The following is a 24,329-nucleotide window of genomic DNA, read 5'->3' on the forward strand; positions in this document are numbered from 1 at the left end:
GGAATGGTCTTACAATGTCAAGAATTGATCATATCTCTTTCATCTAACTGATAAATTTGGAATTCAGGTCATCTTTTATGAAAGATCTTTAAGCGCAATACAGCTGATTTCCTTATTAATACTTGCATTATGTATTGTTAGTTTTATTTGTCAAACAAATGTAGATTTTACTCAAAGTTATATGCAAGTTGTTCAGCCTTCAGTGCAGGCAACATTCAAATTCAAAGGTAATTAGCACTGGCACCCGCTATGTCAGCGAAAAAAGGTCTGAATGTGAGAAAAATACAACAGCTTATATTTATATAGACCTTTAACGTAATAAACCATAACAAGGTGCTTCTAAGGAGCATTTTAAAACAAAGTATGACATTGAGCCACAAAAACTTGGTCAGAAAGGTTACGTTTTAAGGAATGTCTTAAAGGGTATTCTAGAGCTTGGAACCGAAACGACTGAAGGCGTGACCAGGCCACCAATGGTAGAACAATTAAAATCAGGGATGCATAAGAGGCCAGAATTAGAGGATTGCAGATCTTGGAGGGCTCTGGGGCTGGAGGAGATTACAGAGATAAGGAGGGTGAGGCCTTAGAGGGATTTAAAAACAAGAATGAAAATGTTAAAATCAAGACGTTGCTTGACCGGGAGCCAATGTCGGTCAGCAAGCACAGGGGTGATAGGGGAATGGGACTTAGTGCAAGTTAAGACACGGGCAGCAGAGTTTTCGATGACCTCAAGTTTATGAAGAGTAGAATGCGGGAAACCAGCAAGGACTGCATTGGAATAGTCAAGCTTAGAGGTAACAAAGGCATGAATGAGGGAATCAGCAGCAGATGAGTTGAGATGGGGGCTTTCTGGAGGTGGAAATAGGCAGTCTTATTAATGGCACGAATATGAGGGTGGACCCTCATCTCAGGGTCAGATGTGATGCCAAGGTTGCGAACAGACTGGCTAAATTAGACTGTTTACAGGGAGAGGGATGAAATCGGTAAATAGGGAACGGAGTTTGGAACAGGGACTATAAACAACGGCTTCAGTCTTCCCAATATTTAATTGGAGGAAATTTCAGTACTGGATGTCAGATAAGCAGTCTGATAATTTAGCAACAGTGGAGCAGTCGTGAGAAGTGGCGCTGAGGTAGAGGTAAGTGTCGTCAGCATACATGTGAAAACCAACGCTGGGCTTTTGGATTATGTTGCCGAGGCAGCATGTAGTTGGGAAATAGGAGGGGGCCAAGGATAGATCCCTGGGGGACACCAGAGGTTTGGAAACAGGAAGGGAAATCATTGCAAATGATTCTCTGGCTACAATTAGATAGATAAGAATGGAACCAAATGTTCCAAATTCACAATATATATTATAATGAAAATGTTGAAGTTTAAAATGTCAGTTACACTGACAGAATTAATTCCATTTATGTGATTAACCCAAAAAAAATTAATGATTTAGAGCAGCTAATCCTAACAATTTCGCCACTTTTCATCAATTTTACTCAGTGGTAATACTCTTGCCTGAGTAGAACACCTAATCTAGTGCAGTACTGAGGGAGAGCTATAGGGCGAGATTTCACAGGCCCCGGGTTGTGGTCTAGGAGGTAAAATGCTGGGCAGCCATGTCGGGAGGGCTCCCCAATGAAGTCCCACTGCAGGATCACTTTACCAGCGGCCTGGCTGCCCGCTGACCAGAGGCAGCCAGCCAATTCAAGACCCAATTGAGGGCCATCTTCCCGGGCCGCCAGCATTTTGCCGGTGATGGAATGACCCCCTTCCGCGTGAAGAGGCCTCCAAGTGCATGGAGGTGGCCTTCCACTGGGGTGGAGGAGGGGGCCATCACATCCAGAGGTTTCATAGCCCCAGGCGTGCATCCCCAGCAGCAAAGACTGCTCCTCCAGCCCTGATGCCACGACTGGAGGGATTTCTCGTCCGATCGCCGGGGACCTGCCTGCCTGATCTCGGCAGATAAAAAAAATGGAGGCGCCCTTGCCTTTTCCTGATAGCCTCAACAGCAGCCATCGCTCCTGGTAATGCCAGCAGTGTGGCAGGCCAGCCTGCTGCCCTTAATTGTATGGCAGGCCCGGCGGCGGCCAATTACGAGGCCACTGCCAGGAAGACTGCCACCGCGGTGCCACTGACTACCCATGCAGCTCAGGACGCACATATGGCCCTGACGTCGGGACTTACCCCCATTGAGAAAATCCTGGCCACAATGTCAGAGGTACCATTTTTCAAATGAGACTTAAACCAAGGTTCCGACTGACTTTTCAGATAGATGTAAAAGATCCTTTGGGGCTTTTTTTTTTTGAAGCACAACGGTAAGTTTTCCCTGTGTCAACCAACACCACCAACACAATCTAACTGGTCAGTCATTCCTTTGCTATTTTATGGGCCTTTACTGTGTGCAAATTGGCTGCTGCATTTGCCTAAATAACAACAGTAAACTTGAAAAGTTGTGAAGCATTTTGTGACATATTAAGGATACCACCAGCACTTTATACATTTCTTTCTTTTCTATGTTGCTTTTGAAATCTACTTGTAAAGAAAATACGAATGTTTCATCACCTCCGCCAAACATGTACATCTGTTTCCAAAGCGAAAAGCAGGTCTGTCAGCAGACGCTGGTGCATGGGGGACCACTTAAATTCAGGGATGCGAAACATGGTAGTGCGTGGTCCTGGACTGAACTGTCGGCGCTGCTCCTCAGTCATTGGCATTCCTCGGAAACCAAGATCAACACGAAGGTCTCTTTCTTGTAGCCCACCTCCTCGTCCCTGAACAGCCTATAAATTAAAAATGATGCAATTAACATAACAAATCTTCAGATTTTTCAACATCCTCCACAATAGATGGAAGGACTTGCGAGGCAAAATGTTTATAAGGTAATTTAAAAAAAATTAAATACCAAATAGATTACATCATGACAGAAATAAAATAAAAATTAGGAACAAAAAAAGACTAGGTAGGAAAGAGCAACAGGGTACATCTAATGTATAAAATATTTCATTATAGCAAATAAAATTTAAAACATAAAACCTAAAACATGCCAGCTCTAAAAATAACTTGTGGTTTACTGTTCAATTTGAACTAAATTTGGTTATTGAAGTTCATTTCGACATAAATTTTAATTAAATTATAAAATTAAACTGAGATAGAATTTGCTACATTTCTTTGTTAATGCAGACAGCCACATGTATTTCATGCATTATAATTTATTAGACAGGCAATATGTCATAAAGGCTCCCTCAAAATTCAAATTAAATTGCCATAATTTGAAAATCTACAAACTAACAGAATATCCAACAAAAAGTAGTGACATGCTGCCAATTAAATTAAGAGTCAAGCTAGTAAAATGTAAGCCGTGTGTCCACAAGTGTGTGTCCATCAGCAACTTGCCAGCCTCCTATGAAAGCACCTTCCAAACCCTCAACCTCTACCACAAAGAAGAACCAAGGGCAGCAGACGCATGGGAACATCACCACAAGGCTCCCTCCAAGTTCTCCTCCAAGTTACACACCATTCTGACTTGGAACTTATATCACCATTCCTTCACTGTTGCTGGGTCAAAATCCTGGAACATCCTCCCTAACAGCAGTCTGGGCGCACCTACACCACAAGGACTGCAGTGGTTCAAGATGTCTCAAGGGCAATGAGAGATGGCAATAAAGGTTGGCCTTGCCATCAACACTCATATCCCAAGAACAAATAAAAAAAAATTAAACAATTTGTGATGTTATTGGTAGATCTCCAGTGGCATTACTCCTGGCAAGGCAGGTAATATGCTGTTTTATAACAATAAGACCTCTTCTTTGGCCTCCTTATCTCGAGAGACAATGGGTAAGCGCCTGGAGGTGGTCAATGGTGTGTGGAGCAGCGCCTGGAGTGGCTATAAAGGCCAATTCTAGAGTGACAGGCTCTTCCACAGGCGCTGCAGATAAGATTGGTTGTCGGGGCTGTTACACAGTTGGCTCTCCCCTTGCGCCTCTGTCTTTTTTCCCGCCAACTGCTAAGTCTCTTCGACTCGTCACACTTTAGCCCCGCCTTTATGGCTGCCCGCCAGCACTGACGAACGCTGGCAACTGACTGCCATGACTTGTGATCAATGTCACAGGACTTCATGTCGCGTTTGCAGACGTCTTTAAAGCGGAGACACGGACGGCTGGTGGGTCTGATACCAGTGGCGAGCTCGCTGTACAATGTGTCTTTGGGGATCCTGCCATCTTCCATGCAGCTCACATGGCCAAGCTATCTCAAGCGCCGCTGACTCAGTAGTGTGTATAAGCTGGGGATGTTGGCCGCCTCGAGGACATCTGTGTTGGAGATATGGTCCTGCCACCTGATGCCAAGTATTCTCCAGAGGCAGTGAAGATGGAATGAATTGAGACGTCGCTCTTGGCTGACATACGTTGTCCAGGCCTCGCTGCCATAGAGCAAGGTACTGAGGACACAGGCTTGATACACTCGGACTTTTGTGTTCCGTGTCAGTGCGCCATTTTCCCACACTCTCTTGGCCAGTCTGTACATAGCAGTGGAAGCCTTTCCCATGCGCTTGTTGATTTCTGCATCGAGAGACAATATACTGGTGATAGTTGAGCCTAGGTAGGTGAACTCTTGAACCACTTCCAGAGCGTGGTCGCCAATATTGATGGCTGGAACATTTCTGACGTCCTGCCCCATGATGTTCGTTTTCTTGAGGCTGATGGTTAGGCCAAACTCATTGCAGGCAGCCGCAAACCTGTCGATGAGACTCTGCAGGCCATAATAAGACCATAATACCATATTATACAGATTATGGCTTTCTATTCAGGGATTCAGCCATATTTAAGTGGCAGGGCCAAAGACAATGGCTTCAGACTTCAAAATATTTAATTGGAAGAAAATTTTGCTCATCCAATACCGAAGGTGGAATCACAGAACACGTGATTGATTCTGGTTGGGCATTATAGTCTTTTGTGGCAACAATAAACATATCGAACAGAGACACTGCTGAAATGCATGCAACACGTTTCTTTTAGAACACTAGTGTGCCATTTCAAACAGGTACCAGCTAATAGCACAGAATTGGAAATACAACAGTGTTACGACCAGGTGAGAAGCGTCTAGGGGGTTCCCTCTCAGCCTTTGCCTGGTTTAACCGTAACAGGGTTTAATTTTAAAACACTTTTTAGCTATCCCTTGGTGAATCTTTGTTCACTGCACCGATTGTAAGGCAAAGAAATCAAACAGGTTTCCTTAGATTTAAACAAGAAAGACAGAAGTTTATTCATCTTAACTCTAATCCGGTTAACAACTACGAATATGCGACGCGATGACGCTAGCATGCATACGCGATAAATACACACGTAGATAGAGACAGAAAAAGTAGAAGGAATAAAGGGGAAAATTTTGAGGCAATATCTGGTAGTTACAGTCTTTTAAGTTCAGTGTGGAGTCTTTGGTTGCTGTTAAGTCTTGTAATTCGTTGGGCCCTGTTCACGCTTCAACTTGTTTTGATGCAGGAGTCTTTTCTCTCTTAAGGTTTACATGTCTTCTGTGGGTCCGGTGGCTTGGGAGAAAGAGAGAGAGAGAGAGAGGCTTCCTTGCTCCAGCCTCAGTTGCACACTGCCTTCTCAATTTAAACTGTCCTGTGGTTAGTTCAAAAAAACCTGGACCAGCCAGTCACTCATGTGACCAACTGGTTTAACCAGTCCTAGCTCTGTGGATTGAATCATTTTAGCAGGGCCTGGAATGCGCTTCCTTACACCTTCAATGTCTGGTGATCAAAATCCATTTGGGTTAGTTGGAGCTGGGAATAGCCCTTTGTCTCCACAAGCAGCGTCTTTTAATATGCAAATATCCTTCCAGCCAAGAGAGTGTGGGAAAATGGCGCACTGACACGGAACACAAAAGTCCGAGTGTATCAGGCCTGTGTCCTCAGTACCTTGCTCTACGGCAGCGAGGCCTGGACAACGTATGCCAGCCAAGAGCGACGTCTCAATTCATTCCATCTTCGCTGCCTTCGGAGAATACTTGGCATCAGGTGGCAGGACTATATCTCCAACACAGAAGTCCTTGAAGCGGCCAACACCCCCAGCTTATACACACTACTGAGTCAGCGGCGCTTGAGATGGCTTGGCCATGTGAGCCGCATGGAAGATGGCAGGATCCCCAAAGACACATTGTACAGCGAGCTCGCCACTGGTATCAGACCCACCGGCCGTCCATGTCTCCGTTATAAAGACGTCTGCAAACGCGACATGAAATCGTGTGACATTGATCACAAGTCGTGGGAGTCAGTTGCCAGCATTCGCCAGAGCTGGCGGGCAGCCATAAAGACAGGGCTAAATTGTGGCGAGTCGAAGAGACTTAGTAGTTGGCAGGAAAAAAGACAGAGGCGCAAGGGGAGAGCCAACTGTGCAACAGCCCCAACAAACAAATTTCTCTGCAGCACCTGTGGAAGAGCCTGTCACTCCAGAATTGGCCTTTATAGCCACTCCAGGCGCTGCTTCACAAACCACTGACCACCTCCAGGCGCGTATCCATTGTCTCTCGAGATAAGGAGGCCCAAAAGAAAAAGAATCCTTCCAGCCCAGTGTCTGGTGATCTTCAAAGAAGTCATTTCTTCCCTCCATCAACAGTCTAAAAATCAATGTCCATATGACAAAATTAATATGCCTCATTCTTGGCAGGTGGGGGTCTGCATGACAACAGCTTGCAAAAAGACAGAAACAAGAATCTCTTGTACCAATTGTTTCAACTAGATCGGACTTTACATTTCAGATGGTTCAGCAACTGCTTAGATATAGATTCACTATCACATCCACTATCAGAAACAGAATCTAGCATTGCCCACTTCCGCTGAAGTTGAACAAACTCCAAAACACTGGAAGTACCACATAGGTACCTGGCCAAGCTACTAGGGAAGAAAGCTGTATGCGTTCTGTTTTGTGGTTTTACCCACATTTTGCTATTTATTTTTGTGTTTATGGCTGTCTCAGGTAATTATCCAGCATTTGGGCGGCACAGTGGCGCAGTGGTTAGCACCGCAGCCTCACAGCTCCAGGGACCCGGGTTCGATTCCGGGTACTGCCTGTGTGGAGTTTGCAAGTTCTCCCTGTGTCTGCGTGGGTTTTCTCCGGGTGCTCCGGTTTCCTCCCACAAGCCAAAAGACTTGCAGGTTGATAGGTAAATTGGCCATTATAAATTGTCACTAGTATAGGTAGGTGGTAGGGAAATATAGGGATAGGTGGGGATGTTTGGTAGGAATATGGGATTAGTGTAGGATTAGTATAAATGGGTGGTTGATGTTCGGCACAGACTCGGTAGGCTGAAGGGCCTGTTTCAGTGCTGTATCTCTAATCTAAATTTGTTGTTCAGTTTAACAAACTCTTTCATTGCAGATTTAACTAAATGTAAAGAATGCACTCATCTTATGTGGTTAAAACTAGCGACAGTGCTGAACGCAAGGTTAAGAATCTAAAGTGCCTTCCAAAATCTGAGACGGACAAGGTGTGGAATCTAATTCTTAGCTTACTGTTGTCAGAAGTCTCAAGGCTGGCAGCCTGATGCTCAGACTATCGAAGCTGAACCATCAAAAAAAAAATAAACTTCCTCTTCGGGCAGAGGACGAATACCAAAGAACAAAGTCAACCAACATTGCTTTGGACGTTAGAAGTGGGAAAATTGTCCTTTGTAACGGCGGTAAAACATATTGGTAGTCACAAAAGCTGGCACTTAGGTACTTAGCAATGCCAACAGTGCCATGTGAGCATCTTTTCTCACTTTAAGTCAGATCAGATATAAGAAGCAAGCAGCATAATCTCCCAAAAATGTAAACAAATTTATCTGTCTAAGCAATTGGCTAAACGGCAAGAAATAGGACTGAAATTCTTATTGGTCTCAGAAGATGCGTTGCAATTTTTTTCTGTGTGGCTATGTGAAGCCTACCAATTTTCCTTTTGAATTTGCATGTTTGGATTTGATGATTCAAATGTTTTTGATGTGCCCTTCACAACTAATAGTTCTGATTGAGGTTTCAACATAATTTTTGTGGAAATAGATATGCAATTATAAAGACGGACCAACAGTATGAATCCATAAACAGGAAAACAGGACTTTTAAGATGGGTTGCTGTTTTATTACTGATATTATCCCAAAAAACTTGTAGTCGATGTAGCAATTGTATCAATTAAATATGCAATTTAAACCATGATTAACAGATTAAGTATGTTTGCGTGTGTCTGACTGGAAACAGTGAAAGAAATGCTGGAATGATGCAATGATAATGTGACAAGAGGTGAGCAGGAGTAAGAAACACAGATCCACAAAAAGATGAACACTGCCTGAGAGTGTCGTGGAGGCAGATTCAATTGTGGCTTTCTAAAGAGAATTGGATAATTATCTGAAGAGAAAAAATTTGCAGGGCTTCAGGGAAAAGGCAGGGGAGTGGGACTAAGTGAGTTGAAATTGCAGAGAGCTGGTACAGGCACAATGGGATGAATGGCCTCCTTCTATGCTGTAACCATTCCATGACTCTATGATAATCTGGTTAGGGAAATTACTTTTTTCTCAAGTAACTGCTTATATCACCTAAAATCCATCGGGAGGATGTATTTTCTCTCATCCTTGCTGCCATCATCCTTTCTAAATGGGAAGGTTGGAAAGGAAATTAGGAAAAATCTAATTCTTACACAATGACTGATATAATAAATTATCTGTCAAAGGCAGTCTCCCTTTGTCACTCCAACAAATATGTGTACCACCTTATTTTTAGTCAAGAGTGCAAGCTACAAAGTGGGTAAAGATGGTGATTTTAAGCAAGTTGTTGGTTGCTTCCCGAGGGTGGTCAGCACTTCATAGATAACTTTAGTGAAACCAGTTTAACCATTCAGTTGTATCAAAACCTACAAAAGTATTGCAATTAGAATAGAACCAGATGGACCACTCAGCATCGACCTACACATTGAATTCTGATACAACAAAGGGAAATACAGCCCATTAGATCCTGCAATGTTCTTCTAACACCTGCGGACTTGTGCCAACATTGGGAGAGCTGTTCCACAGGCTAATCAAGCAAGAGCATGACCATAGTCATACTCACAGAATCACACCTATCAGCCAATGTCCAGACAACTCTATCACCACCCTAGCCAACAGCAGGGCAGACTCACCAGAGTAACGGCACAATGGTATACAGTCGGGAGGAAGTGGCCCTGGGAGTCCACAACATTGACTCCGACCCCATAAAGCCTCAAGGTATCAGGTCAAACATGACTAAAGGAAACCTCATTCGGGATTACCACTACCACCCTCCCTCAGCTGATGAATCAGTACTCTTCCATGTTGAACAGCAGTTGGAAGGAGCACTGAGGGTAGTAAGGGCACAAAATGTACTCTGGGTGGGGGATCTCAATGTCCATCACCAAGAGTGGCTCAGTTGCACTGCTGGCTGAGTCCTGAAGGAGAGAGATGCCAAACTGGGCTCGCAGCAGGTGGTGAGAGAACCGATGCAAGGGAGAAACTTACTTGAACTTGTCCTCACCAATCTACCTGTCGCAGATGTTTCTGTCCATTACAGTATTGGTAAGAGGAAACACTGCACAGCCCTTGTGGAGGTGTAGGCCCATCTCTACACTGAAGACACCCTGCATTGTGCTGTATGGCACTACCACGGTGCTCAATGGGATAGATTTAGAACAAATCTCACAGCTTAAAAAAAGGCATCCATGGGAGACTCTGGGCCGCCAGCAGCCTCAGAACTGTATTCGACCTCAATCTGCAACCTCATGGCCCTGCCTCAGAGAGCGGGAAACTGCAAGAGCAGAGCAGGGGCACAAAGAGACCGGGAGAGAGACAGAGAGTTCACTCAGCAAGCGGGAAACAGCGAGCGTGGAGCCGGGGCACAAAGAGACCGGGAGAGAGAGAGAGAGAGACAGAGTGTTCAGTCAGAGAGCAGTAAACAGCGAGGGCGGAGCCGGGGCACAAATAGACTGGGAGAGAGAGAGAGAGAGAGAGAGAGAGAGTTCACTCAGCGAGTGCCGGAGTTTTGAAAAGTCAACATTGACATCACAGGAAAGCTGCAAGGTGATTGGTTGGTGAGTAACAGCTGTTAGGAAATAACTCTAAATAGCTTATTAAGTAACTAAAGCAAAGAGAAAGGTCTACAATTTGTTTTCTATATAGAAGGTAGATTTCTTTTTAGGGAATCAAGGTTCCTATTGTAAATAATCTAATTTTTGGGTAATTTAAGGGAGTAAAAACAGAGTGAAAAAAAACAAAGTGACATCACAGGAAAACCGTAAGTTCATTGGTTGGTAGTTAACTGCTAATTTGAATTAACCATTATAAGTTGATTTTAGATTAAAGGTGAATAGGAGAAATATTTTACAGATTAAAAACTAAAGAAGAGCCGGAAATTTAAAAAAAAAATTAAAATCTAATTAAATAAAATACAGATGCAGGGCCAGGCGATGTGTTGTACCTGCATGATGTCGGAGCTGGTGGACCCCATTGTGGTTCCTAGTGACCACATCTGTAACAAGTGTTGGCTGCTCGAGGAGCTCCGGCTCAGAGTTGATGAGCTGGAGTCTGAACTTCGGACACTGCGACACATCAGGGAGGTGGAGAGTTACCTGGACGTTGTATTTCAGGAGACAGTCACATCCCTTAGATTAACTACCTTGAATTCGGCCAGTGGTCAGGGACAGGAGGGTGTGACTATGAGTGAGGCAGGTAGAGGGATCCAGGAGGTAGTGCTGCAGGAGCCTCAGCCCTTGTTCTTGTCCAACAGGTTCGAGATTCTTGCTCCCTTTGTGACGAGAGCAGGGACTGTAGGGAGGATGAGCAAACTGACCGTGGTACAGGGAGCCATTCAAGTGGGGGGAGAAAAAAGAAATGTAGTCGTAACCGGGGATTGTATAGTTAGAGGCACTGACACTGTTCTCTGTGGCCAGGATCGAGAGTCCCGAAGGCTGTGTTGCCTACCTGGTGCCAGGGTTCAGGATATCTCATCTGGGGTGCAGAGGAACTTGGAGCGGGAGGGGAAAGATCCAGTTGTCGTGGTCCAGGTAAGTACCAACGATATAGGTAGAACAAGGATAGAGGTTCTGCTGAGGGAATATGAGCAGCTAGGGACTAAATTAAAAAGCAGAACCAAAAAGGTAATAATCTCCAGATTGCTACCTGAGCCACGAGCTAATTGGCACAGGGTCAATAAGATTAAAGAGGTAAATGCGTGGCTCAAAGATTGGTGTGGGAGTAATGGGTTTGAATTCATGAGACATTGGCACCAGTACTGGGGAAGGAGGGAGCTGTTCCGATGGGACGGGCTCCACCTGAATCATGCTGGGACCAGAGTCCTGGCGAATCGCATAACTAGGACTATAGATAGGGCTTTAAACTAAATAGTGGGGGGGAGGGTTCAGTTGCACAGAAAATTAGGAAGTCAAAGTTAAAGGAGAAGGTAGGAGTGCAGGTTAGTGATGAGGCTGATTGTTACCAGAAAATAAAAGGTAGGGACAGAACTTGTGAATGTCATATTACACCAAGGAATCGTGCAAGAGTAGGGAATTTTGATAACAGAACAAACTTAAAGGCTTTGTATCTGAATGCACGAAGCGTTCGGAATAAAATTAATGAGTTAACAGCACAAATAGAGACGAATAGGTATGATTTAGTGGCGATTACTGAGACGTGATTGCAGGGAAACCAGATTTGGGAATTGAATATCCAAGGGTACTCAGTATTTCGGAAGGATAGGCAGGAAGGAAAAGGAGGTGGTGTAGCTTTGTTAGTAAAAGGAAAAGATCAGTGCTGTAATGAGAAATGATATAGACACTGGAGATCAAGAAGTAGAATCATTCTGGGTCGAAACAAGAAATAGCAAGGGCAAGAAGTTCCTGATGGGAGTAATCTATAGGTCCCCAAATAGTAGTTCCGCAGTGGGGCACAGTATAAACCAGGAAATACTGGGGGCTTGTAAGAAAGGTACAGCAATAACCATGGGTGATTTTAACATGCATATAGATTGGATTAATCAAATTGGCAAGGGTAGCCTCGAGGGAGAGTTCATTGAATGTATTAGATTGTTTTTTGGAGCAATATGTTGTGGAACCAACAAGAGAGCAGGCTATTCTAGATTTGGTATTAAGTAATGAGGCTGGATTAATTAATGATCTCATAGTTAAGGATCCTCTAGGGAAGAGTGATCATAGAATGCTAGAAATGCAAATTCAGTTTGAGGGCGAGAAACTGGAGTCCCACACCAGCATTCTGGAGTTAAACAAAGGTAATTACATAGGCATGAGGACAGATTTGGCCCTAGTGGACTAGGCAGGAAGATTAAAAGGTCGGACAGTTGATAAGCAGTGGTAGATGTTTAAGGAGATATTCAATTGCTCCCAACTAAAATATATTCCAGACAGGAAGAAAGATTCTAAGAGGGGGAAAAACATCCATGGCTAAGTAAGGAAGTTAAGGATAACAAAGACAAAAACTAAGGTATACCATATTGCAAAGGCCAGTGCAAGGCTGGAAGATTGGGAAACTTTTAAAGATCAACAAAGGGTGGCGCAGTGGTTAGCACCGCAGCCTCACAGCTCCAGCAACCCGGGTTCAGTTCTGGGTACTGCCTGTGCGGAGTTTGCAAGTTCTCCCTGTGGGCTTCCGCCTGGTGCTCCGGTTTCCTCCCACCTCCAAAGACTTGCAGGTTGATAGGTAAATTGGCCATTGTATATTGCCCGTAGTATAGGTAGGTGGTAGGAGAATGGTGGGGATGTAATAGAGAATATGGGATTAATGTAGGATTAGTATAAATGGGTGGTTGTTGGTCGGCACAGACTCTGTGGGCCGAAGGGCCTGCTTCAGTGCTGTATCTCTAAATAAATAAATAATAAAAAGAGAAAAGGTAAATTATGAAAGAAAACAAGTGCAAAATATAAAAACAGATAGCAAAAGCTTCTATAAGTATATAAAAGGGAAGAGAGTAGCTAAAGTGAATGTTGGTCCCTTGGAGGATGAGACTGGGGAGTTAATAGTGGGGAACACAGAAATGGCGGAGACACTAAATCAGTATTTTGCCTCAGTTTTCATGGTGGAGGACACTAGTACCATCCTAATAGTAACAGGTAATGCAGAGGTTATGGAAAGGGAGGAACTTAGAACAATCATCATCACTAGGGAAAAAGTACTGAGCAAACTATTGGGATTGAAGGCAGACAAGTCCCCAGGGCCTGATGGCCTACATCCTTGGGTCTTAGAGGAAGTGGCAGAGGAGATAGTGGATCCATTGGTTATAATATTCCAAAATTCCCTGGATGCGGGAAAGATTCCAGTGGATTGGGAAAATGCTAATATAACGCCCTTATTCAAAAAGGAAGGGAGGCAGAAAGTAGGAAACTATAGACCATTTAGTTTAACATCTGTCGTTGGGAAATTGTTAGAATCCATTATTAAGGAAGTATTAACAGGACATTTAGAAAGTCAAATAGCAATCTATCAGAGTCAACATGTTTTTATGAAGGGTAAATCTTCGAAGATGTAACAAGTAAATTGGATAATGGGGATCCTGTAGATGTAGTACATCTGGACTTGCAGAAGGCATTTGATAAGGTGCCGCATAAAAGGTAAGATCACATGGGGTTAGGGGCAATTTATTAGCTTGGATAGAGGATTGGCTAACCAACAGAAAACAGAGAGTCAGGATAAATGGGTCCTTTTCTGTGTGCCAAGATGTAACTACTGGGGTGCCACAGGGTTTGGTCCTCAGGGCCCAACTATTTACAATCTATATTAATGACTTGGATGCAGGGAAAGAAGCTACTGTAGCCAAATTTGCAGATGACACTAAAATAGGTGGGACAGTAAGTTGCTGTAAATAAGAAACTTGCAAATGGATATGTATAGGTTAGGTGAATGGGCCAAAATTTGGCAGATGGAGGTTTTTTTTAGAATTAGAATATTACAGCGCAGTACAGGCCCTTCGGCCCTCGATGTTGCGCCGATCATCTGACCTACACTATTCCATTTACATCCATATGTCTATCCAATGACCACTTAAATGCCCTTAAAGTTGGCGAGTCTACTACTGTTGCAGGCAGGGCGTTCCACGCCCCTACTACTCTCTGCGTAAAGAAACTACCTCTGACATCTGTCCTATATCTTTCACCCCTCAACTTAAAGCTATGTCCCCTCGTGTTTGCCATCATCATCCGAGGAAAAAGACTCTCACTATCCACCCTATCTAACCCTCTGATTATCTTATATGTCTCTATTAAGTCACCTCTCCTCCTCCTTCTCTCTAACGAAAACAACCCCAAGTCCCTCAGCCTTTCCTCGTAAGACCTTCCTTCCATACCAGGCAACATCCTAGTAAATCTCCTCTGCACCCTTTCCAAAGCTTCCACATCCTTCCTATAATGCGGTGGCCAGAACTGCACGCAATACTCAAGGTGCGGCCTCACCAGAGTTTTGTACAGCTGCATCATGACCTCGTGGCTCCGAAACTCGATCCCCCTACTAATAAAGGCTAACACACCATATGCCTTCTTAACAGCCCTATTAACCTGGGTAGCAACTTTCAGGGATTTATGTACCTGGATACCAAGATCTCTCTGCTCATCTACACTACCAAGAATCTTCCCATTAGCCCAGTACTCTGCATTGCTGTTACTCCTTCCAAAGTGAATCACCTCACACTTCTCCGCATTAAACTCCATTTGCCATCTCTCAGCCCAGCTCTGCAGCCTATCTATGTCCCTCTGTACCCTACAACACCCTTCGACACTATCCACAACTCCACCGACCTTCGTGTCATCCGCAAATTTACTAACCCACCCTTCTACACCCTCATCCAGGTCGTTTATAAAAATGACAAACAGCAGTGGCCCCAAAACAGAACCTTGCGGTACACCACTAGTAACTAAACTCCAGGATGAACATTTGCCATCAACCACCACCCTCTGTCTTCTTTCAGCTAGCCAATTTCTGATCCAAAGCTCTAAATCACCTTCAACCCCATACTTCCGTATTTTCTGCAATAGCCTACCGTGGGGAACCTTATCATACGCCTTACTGAAATCCATATACACCACATCCACGGCTTTACCCTCATCCACCTGTTTGGTCACCTTCTCGAAAAACTCAATAAGGTTTGTGAGGCACGACCTACCTTTCACAAAACCGTGCTGACTATCGCAAATGAACTTATTCTTTTCAAGATGATTATAAATCCTGTCTCTTATAACCTTTTCCAACATTTTACCCACAACCGAAGTAAGGCTCACAGGTCTATAATTACCAGGGCTGTCTCTACTCCCCTTCTTGAACAAGGGGACAACATTTGCTATCCTCCAGTCCTCCGGCACTACTCCTGTCGACAATGACGACATAAAGTTTAACGTGGATAAGTGTGAGGTTATCCATTTTGGTCGGAAGAATAGAAAGGCAAACTATCTAAATGGAGAGAAACTTCAGAGTGCTTCAATGCAGAGGGATCTGGGTGTCCTTGTGCATGAATCACAGAAAACTAGGATGCAGGTGCAGCAGGTACTAAGGAAGGCAAATGGAATTTTGGCATTTATTGCTAACGGAATAGTGTATAAAAGTAGGGAAGAGTTGCTGCAACTGTACAATGTATTATTGAGACCACACCTGGAGTATTGCGTACAGTTTTGGTCTCCTTACTTGAGGAGGGATGTAGTTTCATTGGAGGCAGTTCAGAGGAGGCTCACTAGATTGATTCCAGAGATGAGGGGTTTGTCTTATGAAGAGAGATTGAGCAGTTTAGGCCTTTACTCTCTAGAGTTTAGAAGAATGAGGGGAGATCTAATTGAGGTATATAAGATGATTAAAGGAATTAACAAAGTAGATGTAGAGAGGATGTTTCCTCCAGTGGGGCAATCCAGAATGAGAGGTCATAGAGATGCGGAGAAATTACTTCTCTCAAAGGGTCATGAGTCTGTGGAATTTACTGCCCCAGAGTGCGGTGGATGCCAGGATATTGAGTAAATTTAAGGAAGAGATAGACAAATTTTTAATTAGTCATGGGTTGAAGGGTTATTGAGAACGGGCAGAAAAGTGGAGTTGAGGCTCAGAGATCAGCCATGATTGTATTGAATGGCGGAGCAGGCTTGAGGGGCTGAATTGTCTACTCCTGCTCCTGGTTCTTATATCCCTTACTCCACCATAATCACCAGCAAGCCAGGAGTCCAACCCTGCTTCAATGAGGAGTTAAGAAGAGCACACAAAGGGCAACACTAGCCATACCTGAAAATGAGGTGCCAACCTGGTGAAACTACAAAACAAGAATACATGCATACTAAACAGCAGAAGCAATATGCTATAGACAAAGATAAGTGATCCCACAATCAATGGATCAGATCAAAGCTCTGCAGTCCTGCCAAATCCAGTCATGAATGGTGGTGGACAATTAAACAGCTAATAGGTGAAGGAGGCTCCATGAGTCATAGTCATAGAATTATACAGCACAGAAACAGGCCCTTCGGCCCATCGTGTCTGTGCCGGTCATTCAGCACCTATCTATACTAATCCCATTTTCCAGCACTTGACCCGTGGCCTTGTATGCTATGGCGTTTTAAGTGCTCATCTAAATACTTCTTAAATGTTGTGAGGTTTCCTGCCTTTACCACCCCCCCTTCAGGCAGTTTGTTCTAGATTCCAACCACCCTCTGGGTGAAATAAAAACAAGAAATGCTGGAACCACTCAGCAGGTCTGGCAGCATCTGTGGAAAGAGAAGAAACATTTCGGGTCAGTGACCCTTCTTCGGAACTAGCAAATATTAGAAATGTCAAAGGTTATAAGCAAGTGAGGCGGGGGTGGGGCAAGAGATAACAAAGAAGGTGTAGATTGGATAAGGCCACATAGCTGACCAAAAGGTCACGGAGCAAAGGCAAACAATATGTTAATGGTGTGTTGAAAGACAAAGCATTAGTACAGAGAGGGTGTTACCGGACTGAAGATTGAACAGCAGCAAGTACAAACATGAAAAAAAAACAGTGGGTAAGCAAACTGAACAAACTAAGATGAAATTAAATAAACAAAAAAAAAATTGTAAAAAATGTAAAAAAGAAAAAATAACTAAAAATAAAAGTAAAATAGGGGGCCCATCGTGCCCTGAAATTATTGAACTCAATGTTCAGTCCGGCAGGCTGTAGTGTGCCTAATCAGTAAATGAGATGCTGTTCCTCGAGCTTGCGTTGATGTTCACTGGAACACTGCAGCAAGCCCAGGATAGAGATGTGAGCATGAGAGCAGGGGGGAGTGTTGAAATCTTTTTCCCTCAAATCCCCTCTAAACCTCCTGCCCCTTACCTTAAATCTATGCCCCCTGGTTACTAAGGGAAAAAGTTTCTTCCCATCTATCCTATCAATGCCCCTCATAATTTTGTATACCTCAGTTAGGTCCCCCCTCAGTCTTCTCTGCTCTAAGGAAAACAACCCTAGCCTATCCAGTCTCTCCTCATAACTGAAATGCTCCAGCCCAGGTAACATCCTGGTGAATCTCCTCTGCACCCTCTCCAGTGCAATCACATCCTTCCTATAGTGTGGTGACCAGAACTGTACACAGTACTCCAGCTGTGGCCTAACTAGCGTTTTATACAGTTCCAACATAACCTCCCTGCTCTTGTATTCTATGCCTCGGCTAATAAAGGCAAGCGTCCCGTATGCCTTCCTAAATCCTTATCTACCTGTGCTTTTGCCTTCAGTGATCTATGGACAAGTACACCAAGGCCTCTCTGACCCTCTGTCCATCCTAGGGTCCTACCACCCATTGTATATTCCCTTGCCTTGTTAGTCCTCCCAAAATGCATCACTTCACACTTCGAGATTAAATTCCATTTGCCACTGCTCCGCCCATCTTACCAGACCATCTATATCGTCCTGTAATGTAAGGCTTTCCTCCTTACTATTTATGACACCACCAATTTTTGTGACATCTGCAAACTTGTTGACCATACCTCCTATATTCACGTCTAAATCATTAATGTACACTACAAACAACAAGGGTCTCAGCACCGATCCCTGCGGTACACCAGTGGTCACAGGCTTCCACTCGCAGAAATCACCCTCTACCATCACCCTCTGCCTCCTGCCACTAAGCCAATTTTGGATCGAATTTGCCAAATTGCCCTGGATCCCATGGGCTCTTACCTTCTTAACCAATCTCCCATGCGGGACCTTATCAAAAGCCTTACTGTTGTCCATGTAGACTACATCAACTACTTTACCCTCATCTACACATCTACTCACCTCCTCGAAAAATTCAATCAAGTTTGTTAGACATGATCTCCCCTGACAAAGCCATGCTGACTATCCTTGATTAATCCCTGCCTCTCCAAGTGGAGATTAATCCTGCCCCTCAGAGGTTTTTCCAATAGTTTCCCTACCACTGATGTTAGACTCACCGACCTGTAATTACCTGGTTTATCCCCGCTACCCTTCTTGAATAATGGTACCACATTCACTGTCCTCCAGAGAGGATTTGAAAATTTGTGTCAGAGCCCTTGCCATCTCCTCCCTTGCCTCACATAACAGCCTGGGATACATCTCATCTGGGCCTGGGGATTTATCCACTTTTAAGCCCGCTAAAACAGATAATACTTCCTCCCTTTCAATGCTAATTTATTCGAGTATATCACAATCCCCCTCCCTGATCTCTACACCTACATCGTCTTTCTCCATAGTGAATACAGATGATAAGTAATCATTTAAAACCTCACCTATGCCCTCCGGCTCCACACACAGTTGCCACTTTGATCCCTAATGGGCGCTACTCTTTCTCTGGTTATCCTCCTGCCCTTAATATACTTATAAAACGCCTTGGGATTTTCCTTTATCATGCCTGCCAGTGGTTTTTCATGACCCCTCTTTGCTCTCCTAATTACTTTTTTTTTTAAGTACCTCCCCTACATTTTCTATACTCTTCTGGGCCACTGCTGTTTTCAGCACTCAGAATCCGCCATAAGACTCCTTTTCTTTCCTTATCCAATCTTCTATATCCCTTGACATCCAGGGTTCCCTGGACTTGTTGGTCCTACCTTTCATCTTTACGGGTACATGTTGGCCCTGAACTCTCACTATTTCCTTTTTGAATGATTCCCACTGGCCTGATGTAGACTTTCCCATAAGTAGCTGCTCCATTCCACTTTGGCCATTTCCTGTTTTATCATATTGAAATCGACCTTCCCCCAATTCAGTACCTTTATTTCCAGTCCCTCTTTGTCCTTTTCCATAACTACCTTAAAGCTTAGAGTTATGGTCGAAATGCTCCCCCACTGACACTTCTACCACTTGTCTGGCTTCATTCCCTAGGATTAGGTCCAGTCCCCGCACTTCTCTTGTAGGACTTTCCACGTGCTGGCTCAAAAAGCTCTCCTGTATGCACTTTCAGAATTCCGCCCCTTTAAGCCTTTTGCACTAAGACTATCCCAGTTAATATTGGGGAAGTTGAAATCCCCTACTATTATTACCCTTTTATTTTTACACCTCTCTGAGATTTGCCTACATATCTGCTCCTCTATCTCTCACTGACTGTTTGAAGGCCTGTAGTACACTCCCAGCCAAATGATTGCCACCTTTTTGTTTTTAAGTTCTACCCATATGGCCTCATTTGAAGAACCTTCTAAGATATCATCCCTCCTTACTGCAGTAATTGACTCCTTGATCAATAGTGCAATGCCATCTCCTCTTTTACACCCTCCCCCACACCCCGTCACGCATGAAGATTCTATACACTGGAATACTGAGCTGCCAGTCCTGCCCTTCCCTCAACCATGTCTCTGTGATAGCACAGAGCGGCACAGTGGCGCAGTGGTTAGCACTGCAGCCTCGCAGGGACCCGGGTTCAATTCTGGGTACTGCCTGTGCGGAGTTTGCAAGTTCTCCCTGTGACCGCGTGGGTTATCGCCGGGTGCTCCGGTTTCCTCCCACTGCCAAAGACTTGCAGGTGATCGGTAAATTGGCCATTATAAATTGCCCCTAGTGTAGGTAGGTGGTAGGGAATTTGGGATTACTGTAGGGTTAGTATAAATGGGTGGTTCTTGGTCAGCACAGACTCGGTGGGCCGAAGGACCTGTTTCAGTGCTGTATTTCTAAATAAATAAATAAATAATATCATATTCCCATGTATTAATCAACGCCCTCAATTCATCTGCCTTACTACTAAGACTCCTTGCGTTAAAATAGTTGCAATCCAGCCTTACATTATTCGCTTGTGCCTTAACAGGTCTATATTTCCTCTGCCTTCCAGACTGACTTAGTTTCTCTTCTATATTTGACTGTGCATCACCCTCTAATGTACCTCCATTCTGTAGCCCAGCCCCCTGTCAAATTAGTTTAAACCTCCAACAGCACTAGCAACCTCCCAGCCAGAATGTTGGTCCCGTTCCGGTTCAGGTGCAACCCATCCAACTTGTACAGGTCCCACCTTCGCCAGAAACAGACCCAGTGATCCAGGAATCTAAAGCCCTCCCTCCTGCACCATCTCTTCAGTCACGTATTCAACTGCTCTATCCGCCTATTCCTTTACTCACTATACTTCCATGTACTTCCATGTCCTCAACAATGGAGGAGCCCAGCATGTGAGTGCAAAAGACAAGGCCTGATGTGTTCACAATCATCTTTAGCCATCTCGGCCTCATGAGTTTCTCATCACAGATGCTAGTCTACAGCCAAATTGATTTGCTCCACGTGATTAGAAGAAACGGCTGAACGCACTGGATACAGCAAAGGCTATGGACCCCAACAACTTCCCTGCCGTAATGATAATGCATTATGCTCCAGAACTATCCATATCTCTAGCCAAGAAAAGCTGCAAAACTGGCATTAACCCAACAAAGTGGAAATTGTCCAGGTATGCCCTGTCCACATAAAGCAGAACAAATCCACTCTGGCCAATATCATTCCATCAATCTACTCTCAATTATCAGCAAAGTCATGGAAGTTGCCTTTGACAGTGCTATCAAGCGGAACTTACTCTGCAACAACTGCTCATCAATGCTCGATTTGGGTTCCGTCAGAACCAATCACCTCCAGATTGTTACAGCTTTGGTCCAAACATGGACAAAAGAGCTAAATTCCAGAGGTGAGGTGAGAATGACTGCCATTGAAACCAAAGCAGCATCTGGCTGAGTGTGGCACCAAGGAGCCCTGGTAAAAAATTTTCATGGGAATCAGGGAAAAACTCCTCACCAGCTGGAATCATACCGAGCACAAAGGAAGACAGTTATGCTTTTGGAGGCCAATTATCTCAGTCTCAGGACATCTTTAGCAAACAGGGTTAAGGAAAATCCCAAAGCCTTTTATTCATATATAAGGAGAAAGAGGGTAACTAGAGAAAGGATTGGCCCACTAAAGGACAAAGGAGGAATGTTATGCTTGGACTCAGAGAAAATGGGTGAGATTCTAAACGAGTACTTTGCATCGGTATTCACCGAGGAGAGGGACATGACGGATGTTGAGGTTAGGAACAGATGTTTGATTACTCTAGGTCAAGTCGGCATAAGGAGGGAGGAAGTGTTGGGTATTCTAAAGGGCATTAAGGTGGACAAGTCCCCAGGTCCGGATGGGATCTATCCCAGGTTACTGAGGGAAGCGAGAGAGGAAATAGCTGGGGCCTTAACAGATATCTTTGCAGCATCCTTAAACACGGGTGAGGTCCCGGAGGACTGGAGAATTGCTAATGTTGTCCCCTTGTTTAAGAAGGGTAGCAGGGATAATCCAGGTAATTATAGACCGGTGAGCCTGACGTCAGTGGTAGGGAAGCTGCTGGAGAAGATACTGAGGGATAGGATCTATTCCCATTTGGAAGAAAATGGGCTCATCAGTGATAGGCAACATGGTTTTGTGCAGGGAAGGTCATGTCTTACCAACTTAATAGAATTCTTTGAGGAAATGACAAAGTTGATTGATGAGGGAAGGGCTGTCGATGTCATATACATGGACTTCAGTAAGGCGTTTGATAAGGTTCCCCATGGCAGGCTGATGGAGAAAGTGAAGGCGCATGGGGTCCAAGGTGTACTAGCTAGATGGATAAAGAACTGGCTGGGCAACAGGAGACAGAGAGTAGCAGTAGAGGGGAGTTTCTCAAAATGGAGACGTGTGACCAGTGGTGTTCCACAGGGATCCGTGCTGGGACCACTGTTGTTTGTGATATACATTAATGATTTGGAGGAAAGTATAGGTGGTCTGATTAGCAAGTTTGCAGACGACACTAAGACTGGTGGAGTAGCAGATAGTGAAGGGGACTGTCAGAGAATACAGCAGAATATAGATAGATTAGAGAGTTGGGCAGAGAAATGGCAGATGGAGTTCAATCAGGGCAAATGCGAGGTGATGCATTTTGGAAGATCCAATTCAAGAGTGAACTATACAGTAAATGGAAAAGTCCTGGGGAAAATTGATGTCCAGAGAGATTTGGGTGTTCAGGTCCACTGTTCCCTGAAGGTGGCAACGCAGGTAAATAGAGTGGTCAAGAAGGCATACGGCATGCTTTCCTTCATCGGACGGGGCATTGAGTACAAGAGTTGGCAGGTCATGTTACAGTTGTATAGGACTTTGGTTCGGCCACATTTGGAATACTGCGTACAGTTCTGGTCGCCACATTATCAAAAGGATGTGGATGCTTTGGAGAGGGTGCAGAGGAGGTTCACCAGGATGTTGCCTGGTATGGAGGGCGCTAGCTATGAAGAGAGGTTGAGCAGATTAGGATTATTTTCATTAGAAAGACGGAGGTTGAGGGGGGACCTGATTGAGGTGTACAAAATCATGAGAGGTATAGACAGGGTGGACAGCAAGAGGCTTTTTCCCAGAGTGGGGGTTTCAATTACGAGAGGACACGAGTTCAAAGTGAAAGGGGAAATGTTTAGGGGGGATATGCGTGGAAAGTTCTTTACGCAGAGGGTGGTGGGCACCTGGAACGCGTTGCCAGCGGAGGTGGTAGACGCGGGCACGATGGAGTCTTTTAAGATGTATCTAGACAGATACATGAATGGGCAGGAAGAAAAGAGATACAGAACCTTAGAAAATAGGCGACATGTGTAGAGAGAGGATCTGGATCGGCGCAGGCTTGGAGGGCCGAAGGGCCTGTTCCTGTGCTGTAATTATCTTTGTTCACTGTGAAAGCTCCTAAGGGCAATGTCCTAGGCCCAACCATCTTAGGCTACTTCATCAATGACCTTTTCTCCGTCATAAGGTCAGAGGTAGAGATGTTTGCTGATGATTGCACAGTGCTCAGTTCCATTCACAATTCCTCAGACAATGAAGCAGTCCATGCCTATATGCAGCAAGACCTGGAAAATATCCAGGCTTGGGCCAATAACTGGCAAGTAACATTTCTGCAATTGTCAGGCAATGACCATCTCCGACACAGAGAGTCTGACCAACACCCCTAGCCATTCAATGGCTTTACCATCGTTGAATCCCCCACCTTCAGAATTGATCAGAAACTTAACTGGACCAGCCACATAAATACTGTGCTACAAGAGCAGGTCAGAGGCTTTGGTCATTGGTTTGCCTAATGCCCTGGGGACATGGGTTCATATCCTACCATGGCAGCTAGTGGAATTTAAATTCTATTAATTAATTAAAAAATCTGAAACTGAAAGCTAGTCTCAGTAATAGTTACAATTTATAAAATGACTTGGATGAAGGGACTGAAGGTATGGTTACTAAAATCGCTGATGACACAAAGACAGGTAGGAAAGTAAACTGTGAAGAGATAATAAGGAGGCAACAAAGGGATACAGATAGGTTTAGTGAGTGAGCAAAGATCTGGCAAATGGAGTGTAATGTGGGAAAATGTGAAATTGTCTATTTTGGCAGGCAGAATAAAAAAGCATATTAACTAAATGGTGAGAGATTGCAGAGCTCTGGGATGCAGAGGGATCTGGGTGTCTTAGTGCATGAATCACAAAAGGTTAGTATGCAGGTACAGCAAGTAATTAGGAAAGTTAATATAATGTTATCAATTATTGTGAGGGGAATAGAACACAAAGAGTAGGGAGGTTATGCTTCATTTATACAGGCATTGGTGAGACCACATCTGGAGTACTGTGTACAGTATTGGTCTCCTTATTTAAAGGATGTAAATGCGTTGGAAGCAGTTCAGAGAAGACTTACTAGACTAATAACTGGAATGGGCAGTTTGTCTTATGAGGAAAGGCTGGACAGGCTAGGTTTGTATCCACTGGAGTTTAGAAGTGTAAGAGATGTCTTGATTGAAACTTTTAAGATTCTAAGGGGTGGATGTGGAAAGGATGTTTCCCCTTGTGGGAGAATCTAGAACTAGGGGTCACTATTTAAAAATAAGGGGATGACCATTTCAGAGATGAGGAGAAATTTTTTCT

The 24,329-nt window shown here is 44.3% G+C and overlaps 1 protein-coding gene across 6 annotated transcripts in view; it reads right to left on the reverse strand.

Moving 5' to 3' along the window:
* The window catches only part of nbeaa (neurobeachin a), a 988,762-nt gene that overhangs the window by 689,271 nt on the left and 275,162 nt on the right, over positions 1-24,329 (reverse strand). For all 6 annotated transcript variants that reach the window (XM_068033481.1, XM_068033479.1, XM_068033480.1 and 3 more), the window contains exon 23: positions 2,554-2,771. In XM_068033481.1, coding sequence (XP_067889582.1) covers positions 2,554-2,771 — 218 coding nt within the window. The remainder of the gene's footprint in view (positions 1-2,553; positions 2,772-24,329) is intronic.

This window comes from Heterodontus francisci, chromosome 6, assembly GCF_036365525.1.
Source record: "Heterodontus francisci isolate sHetFra1 chromosome 6, sHetFra1.hap1, whole genome shotgun sequence".
Lineage (NCBI taxonomy): Eukaryota > Metazoa > Chordata > Chondrichthyes > Heterodontiformes > Heterodontidae > Heterodontus > Heterodontus francisci.